At 37.1% G+C, this 7,979-nt stretch overlaps 1 protein-coding gene across 1 annotated transcript; it reads left to right on the top strand.

Annotated features, from left to right (window-relative positions):
• The first annotated feature begins 688 nt into the window (after positions 1 to 688).
• On the top strand, positions 689 to 6,702 carry LOC107296548 (kelch repeat and BTB domain-containing protein 2). Its single transcript, XM_015825876.1, has 3 exons — positions 689 to 858; positions 3,223 to 3,388; positions 5,167 to 6,702. The coding sequence occupies exons 1-3, from the start codon at positions 689 to 691 to the stop codon at positions 6,700 to 6,702; spliced, it is 1,872 nt and encodes a 623-aa protein (XP_015681362.1).
• Positions 6,703 to 7,979: the final 1,277 nt, after the last annotated feature.

Below are 7,979 nucleotides of genomic sequence, written 5' to 3'. Positions count from 1 at the left end.
TCACTTAGCAATGGAAATTTTAGACTCAGTTGTGTTCGTACGTTGAGGACTACCTGTACGTATTTTAGAATAATATTAAATCAGTGTTTAAGAGTATTTTGCCAGTGAAAATAAAGGCAATCTTGATAGCTTTTATATGCTCTTTACTGCTTTTTAGTATCTCATTTCTAATTGTACACTTTCCTAATGCATTCATCTTGAGGCAGTATTGAACTCCCTCTGCACCTGTTGTTGATGAAACAAATGGATAATTGTAGAAAGTGGTATACCAGACACTATTTTAGGCAAAATCATGGTAGATTGGCTTATATAAAATCACTGACCTGATTTTTTTCTCTCTTACAGTTGCAAGTCACTGTTAAGAGATGATTATCTACCTCACAGATTTCATTTGTTTTCCCATGTGCTGCATCACTGGAGATCTCAACAGGAATTTGTCAGTTATTCTTGAAAGTCTCAGAACATATGGACATCACGTCAATGTGTTACACTCTAGGAATGGGTCAAAATATGAAGCATTCTTGATTCAGCAGGCCAGCCACCACCAATAAACATGTTAAGAATGTGTTAAAATACTTCAAGCAATACCCTCTGTAGTTTCTTCTTAATTATTCAGGAAATGGTAGCTTGACATCTTCTGAAATCAACTGACTAAACTCATCTTGGAGATATTAAATGGACTGCAGTCATGTCTACCCAGAAGGAAATACAGATCAATAGAGAATATGCTGTATCCTTATTGGAACAGTTAAACTTGTTCTATGAACAGCACTTGCTAACTGACATTGTTTTAATTGTTGAGGGCACTGAATTCCCATGCCATAAGATGGTTCTTGCTACATGTAGCTCTTACTTCAGGTATGTGTTTAAACTAATGCTATTTTTACCAAGAAATAACAAATTCAAAATATCTCTGCATAGTATAATTAATTGGATTCTACTACTAAGTTGCAGTAAATGAATTATGTTTGCAGTAGTGGTGAATATCTAGCTTGGGTGTAGGATGAGGGTGAAGGTTCGTTCTCCAAGGTTGTGGGTTGGTTTCCGACTGTTTCGTTACCAAGCTAGGTAACATCTTCAGTGGAGTTCAGGGGACCCCTAAACTCCGCTGAAGATGTTACGTAGCCTGGTAACGAAATGTTTGGAAATCAACCCACAACAAATGTTTGGAAATCAACCCACAACCTCGGACAACGAAACTTCACCCTCAATGAATTATGTATTATGCAATTTAAACTCAGGTTAATGAACTAATGTGCATGTCAAGTGTTTCAGGGTTTTTCTCAATGTGGAACATAAAAATAGCCATCAAATACATGATGTTTATTTCAACAGTCATGTACTGGGACAAGAATAGCCAAATTGTTGGTGTCCCTGGGCATCCTTGAAATTTCAGAGCATCTTATAGGTGCTCTCTGAAGAAAACTGGTAATATTTCAGCCCACAGTTCCTTAAATTTGTCTCATCCATTATGTTACAGGTAGTCCTCAATTTATGACCACAATTAGGACTGGAATCTTGGTTGTTGAGCAAAGTGGTTGTTAATTGAGATGCCCATGTGACTGCTTCACTCAACAGCCACAATCCTGGCATTCATGGTTCCAGTCATTAAGCAATCTCCAGGGTTGTTAAGCAGATGGAATGAAAGAGCTGTTAGCCAAAGGATTTCAGCTCTCCTCTGTGCCCAGAGGGGAAATCCTTTGTGAATCTGCAGCAACAGAGCTGAAATCCTAAAGATTTCCGCCCTGTTCCTACAGCCTCACCAAGGATCCCTTCCATCCCCTTTGCTTGCAACCTTCCCTGCTGACTTCCCTAGTGACTTTCTGGAGAAGCCAGCAGAGGAGATTGCAAATGGCAATCAAATGATCACGGGCCACTTGGCAACCAGTCATAAATACAAGCTAGTTGCTCAGTGCCCGAAACGTCATGTGAACATGGGCCACAACATTTTATGAAGGCTGAAAGTGCTTTATGGGCCATTTTAACTTTGAACGGTTGTTAAACAACCGGTTGTAAGTTGAGGACTACCTGTATCTATCGTTCCATCTTACCTTTACCTTTTTCTACTGGACAAGTGAAGCATGTTTATAAACAAAGCATTTTGCTGCAACTATCTGCCATTTTTGTTTTACATGTTTGTTGACTTATCTGGGTCTTGGAAACAACTCAGGAATTTGGTGTGCAGTTTTTTAAAAACTAGTGCTGCATTTTTCCTTGGACTGACATCTGAGCCCGCCCACTAAAAATAATGCATGGAGCTGAGACTAAATTAATGTTGATTTTAATTGAACTAAAATGTGGTCAATGAGTACTTTCTAGTAATGTATTTAATAATGTTTTCTGTCATATTAAAATTATAATTTAGTAACAAGTTTTGGAGGTCTCTGAGTTCTCTTGAGATGGCATGGAACTATAGGGCATGACTTCTGTTGTAAGTAAAGCAGACAGTAGAATTTATCTAAAAGAAATCTCAAAAAGGTAAACCTAAAGCATAAAGACAAATTGAGGTAGAAAGATTATCTTTACTGGAGATAAAAGAATATTTTGGAAGGAAGGTTAATCAGTAGAAGCAAGTATTAGGCAATATGAAGACTAGGCCAATTCTAAGGTTGAAAACAGACCTGACAACAGAATGCCTTATTTGAATGAGAGTATATTGGGATACCAGTAAAGTATAATATAAAACATTTAAATCCATGAATTGTGAAGATTCGTACTCTCCAAAGCAGATTAAGGACATTCTGCATATCCCGAGACTATATAATGTATAGTTAGGAGATGGTGGCTTAAAGTTTATCCACCTGCATACCTAATAATTTTGCATAATCTGCATTGATCTAGACCCTGCTTCCAGTCATAAAGAACTGTACAAGATAACTGTAAAGTTACTTGCTAGGCTTCATTGTGAAATAGCTACAGTGGATAAGCCCAAGGCCTGCTCCAGTATTTTCTGCATTGATTTAAGTAGTTTGTAATGCTGAATGCTAACACTCCTAAACCAGACTGAAAGCAGGGATGGTGTATAAGTATTATAGTGACCTTGTAAAGTATGATTCATTTTCAATGAAATTATGAGAGAGTACAACTTGGAATGTACAGATTTTGAATCCATAATTTTGGAAGCTATTCATTATATTGAATGCTACAATAGACAATCTCCAAAATACTGGGACAATTGTATAGAAACTAGAAATGGTTACAGTTTTATTTTTTATCATCCAGGGCAATGTTTATGAGTGGGTTGAGTGAAAGCAAGCAAACACACATTCATCTGAGGAATGTGGATGCAGCCACTTTACAGACCATAATAACTTATGCTTACACAGGTAATTTGGCAATAAATGACACAACAGTTGAACAGCTTTACGAAACAGCTTGCTTCCTACAGGTAAGATTGTTTTATACTAACTTTTCTAAGACATGTTTTCTTAAGTTGTATCTTTCATAAAATCTGATATTGTACTTACCACATCATACATTTCCAGCTGTTGCTGGATAAAGATGTTGAAGAAATATATCCATGGAACCATTTTGCTTGATGCATTGTAAGGTATTCTTTCCAGAATTAATCTACATTGAAATACATTAAAATCACAAGTTCAAAGTAATCAGCAAGAAATACTGTGCAGAATTCTAAAGATTTTGATCCCCATGACACAGAGTAAAAGAATATCATAACATCTCTTCTTCTCCCATTAATACAGAGATAATGGAAAGCTATTGCTTACTGAGAGGTTAATGATCTTTTCAGTAATAAAAATGCATAGTGAAAAATACTGAAGGGATTTTATTGTGCTTATGATTTTAGTATGTTTAAGTTTTACATTAGCATTTATTTTATATATAGTAACCATTTTATATTGATACTTATAGTGTTATCATGTAATCATTGTTTTGTTATTTTGTAATCATTATTTTGTAGTTAATTGCTTGATCAGATGCTTTATATATATATTGGAAAAGTAAGGGCTTCATGCTTTAGGTATAGGTGATTGCTTATATGAAAAGAGCACAGTAAGGGGAGGGGGGAAAGGAGTTACGGATGGAGCCTGGGTTGCTGTGTGAGTCATCATCTAGGAATTATTTTTTTGTGTCATCTTATGCCTAGCACCAAGACCTGATCTTTTTGTTCTGGAAAGGTATAAAAGGTGGAAGACATCTTTTCTGGTTGTTGCCTTCATCTCTCTACCAGCCACGAAGAGAGATGGGGTCACCCAACTCTATTTTGATCAAAATAAAAGTTGTTTGCTTGCCGAAACCTCGACTCAGGAGTTTCTTTGGCTCTTTTAAATTCCTGAGTAATGCTGGGGCAGTTGTGAGGCTAAGTGGAAAACCTTACAATACCTTGATTGGTACTAATTTCATTGTGAACAACAAATCTCATAAAACAATAGACACTCTTGTGTTATTTTGTATAGTTTGAATAAAAGTAAGAACCTTATGATAAACTTTTGGAAGAAGATCTTCAGAATGTACAGAAGTGTGTATGAGGATTTTGTTTTGTTTTGTTTTTTTCTGAAGTGCTAAAGCAGTTGTGTGTTTTTCCAGGCTTGTGCAGCTTCTTCATTGTTTTCCCATCAAAGCAAAGTGAACATGGATGTATGTACATGTATGTAGATCAGGAGCAGTTTCTAAAGCAGCTGCACAATCCTATTCACTAGAGTAATGCAAGGCGTTCAGAAGTGGTTCTTTACAACGCACATTAAGATAAGGTTAAGCACATCTCAAAGTGTGAAAGCAGCCATATTCTTCAGAAGTCTCAACATAGCTTCTTTGAAGGCTTTCTGTGATGATCTGTGCAGTGGGACTGACAGTGAATCAAAATGGATATACATGCACACAAATCTGTAATATTTCAGGAAAGGGTGCTTTCCTTGCATCGGTGTACTTTATGAAGTTCCCCTTTTAGACGCTTTGCACAGTATTATTACTTCCTAGTAATCAAGTTAATTTGGTCTCAGAAGGAAATTTGGGTAGTTCATCTTCTTCCATAACCTGCTTCCATAACAGTCCTAAATTAATATGTGATAGCCAGTAACTTGGTATATGAGAGAGGATAGAAATCTAGGAAAATTGTTACATTCCATTTCTTTATTATTAGCCATAAGTATGAAGATGATGAAAGCAGTGCTTTGATAACTTCTCATATTAATTTTTTCATTGCAGGTTGATAACGTGTTACATCGGTGTAGGGAATATTTAATTAAAAAAATGAATGCTGAAAACTCTGTGCGGCTTTTGGGTTTTGCTGATCTTTTCAGCTGTGAAGAGTTAAAACAGAGTGCCAAAAGGATGGTAGAACACAAGTTTACAGTTGTATACCACCAAGAGGCTTTCATGCAGCTCTCACGTGATCTGTTGATAGATATTCTGGGTAGTGACAATTTAAATGTGGAAAAGGAAGAGACAGTTCGTGAAGCTGCTATGTTATGGCTGGAGTACAATACAGAATCTCGATCACAGTATTTGTCATCAGTTCTTAGCCAGATAAGAATTGATGCACTTTCTGAAGTTACACAAAGAGCTTGGTTTCAAGGCTTACCACCAAATGATAAATCAGTAGTGGTTCAAGGGTTGTATAAATCTATGCCGAAGTTTTTTAAACCAAGACTTGGAATGACTAAAGAGGAGATGATGATTTTTATTGACGCTTCTGCTGAAAATCCTGGTAATCTTTACTCTTCAGTATGTTACAACACACAGGCTGAAAAAGTTTACAAACTCTGCAGTCCTCCTACTGATCTCCATAAGGTTGGGATACTTGTAACTCCTGTTAATGATATTTATATAGCAGGTGGGCAAATCCCACTGAAAAACGCAAAAACTGACTATAGTAAAACTAGCAAACGTAAAGCTGCCTTCTGTGCTATGAATTGTTTTTATTGGTTTGATGCTCAGCAAAATACATGGTTTCCAAAGAGTCCAATGCTGTTCGTTCGTATAAAGCCGTCTCTTGTTTTCTGTGAAGGCCATATTTATGCAGTTGGTGGAGACAGTGTTGGTGGAGAACTCAACAGAAGAACTGTGGAAAGATATGATACTGAGAAAGATGAATGGACCATGGTAAGCCCGCCACCCTGTGCTTGGCAGTGGAGTACAGCAGTTGCTATTCATAACTGCATTTATGTAATGGCACACAACTTGATGTACTGTTACTTCCCCAGATCAGATGCTTGGGTTGAAATGGCTATGAGACAAACTAGTAGATGCTTTGCTTCAGCTGCTGTTTTTGGAGATAAAATATTTTATATTGGAGGCTTGCATGTTGGCAGCAACTCTGGTATAAGGCTACCTGCTAGCACTGTAGATGGGTCTTCCATAACAGTGGAAGTTTATGATGTGAATAAAAATGAATGGCAAATGGCAGCCAGTATTCCTGCCAAGCGGTATTCTGACCCCTGTGTCAGAGCTGTTGTGATTTCTAACTCTTTGTGTGTCTTCATACGAGAAACTCACATGAATGAGAGAACCAAGTACACTACATACCAATATGACATGGAACTTGATTGTTGGTTCTTGTGGCAGCATATATCTGAGCGGGTACTCTGGGATTTGGGAAAAGATTTTCAATGCACTGTGGGAAAATTGTATCCATCTTGTCTTGAAGAGTCCCGATGGAAACCTCCACCGTATTTGTTTCCTCCTGATGGGGCTGATGAGTTTGATCTTGATGGGGAAATGGTTACACTGCCATCTGTATAGCTCCCATAGTTCAGAGACTACATTCCTGTAACTAATTATGAACATTCTATTTGAGAGAATAGGGCTGAAATATGAAATGTTAAGTTGTCTTGTATCTATGACCTCTCTAAATTTTTGGTGGCCATTGCGTGTAAATCAGTGAAAATTATTACTAGATATGCTTCCATAAACTCAAACAATCCCTCTGATAGTTGATGGGATCGTGTGTATGTGTATGATCATATATATCATATGATTGTATATGTATAGTTGTGTGTATATAGCTTAAAGCCTCTGCTTATTGTCTAAATTTGTAGTCCTGTGAAAAGATTTATTTCTGGAACATTTCACAAAGTAGCTCCTATTTCCAGGCTGTTATGTTAATTCCTCAAAGTATTTTCCAGTTATGTTTGAATGAGTTCTGCAACTACGTATCTGTATGTGTTATACAGATTGGCCTAATGGAATGTGCCAGACTCGATACACAACAGCTGTGTTGGTGTAATAATGCCATGTAAAAGAATAAAATCTCAGGGATCTACCTGTGGTAGGAAGGGTAGATCTTCCATTTTATGGTGACATGCAGGGCACAATGACTGCAAGTTTAGTCAAGCGTGATGATGATTAGGTGGATGTATTTTCACTAATATATTCCTGTCTATTTAGAACACAGGTCTTCCAAGCAGCTGGTAGTTTACCAGATGTGAACTGACATTGCTGGGTTTGCAGTAGGAATTTCTAGCCCTTCCTAGTGCAGGTCTTTGTGGAGCTTTTGATCAGTAAATAGCCCCATGTTCTGTATTTCAGAAATAGAGGCTTATATTACTTCCTGCTGCTTGTTTCCCCCTGCCCCAATATAAACAAAGGTATAGTGTGAATTAACCACATCTTTATTTTTGTTAATTTAACAACAATATTGTAGTATGACTTTGTACAGATATTCGTACACTGTTTGTGTCTCTGTCTTATTTTTTTCCTGGGGGGGGGAACTTTGTTCAGGAATACTTGGTGCAGAAGTGCATTTGTCTAGTGCTACTCTGGCATTAATCCCAGGAACCACTAGAAGGATACCATCAATCTCACATGAGCACAGGTGCTTCATGATGGATCATACTAGCATGTTCAGCTGCATCATGTTCTGGCACTGTATTTTGAATATTTATTAAAACATGAATCAGTTCTTTTTTCCCACATGTCTGTGTATTTATATGGAGTCACTGAAGTATGATTGAAACAACTTTTTTAATTGATGTCTAATATATTGATACTTGGTAGCTTCAGCTGTTCAAAAAATCTGA

The sequence above is a fragment of the Protobothrops mucrosquamatus genome, unplaced genomic scaffold (genome assembly GCF_001527695.2).
Source record: "Protobothrops mucrosquamatus isolate PMUCROS unplaced genomic scaffold, P.Mucros_1.0 scaffold2859, whole genome shotgun sequence".
NCBI classification, from domain to species: domain Eukaryota; kingdom Metazoa; phylum Chordata; class Lepidosauria; order Squamata; family Viperidae; genus Protobothrops; species Protobothrops mucrosquamatus.
Note: the sequence above shows the minus strand (reverse complement) of the source record. Positions and strands in the feature narration are given on the sequence as shown.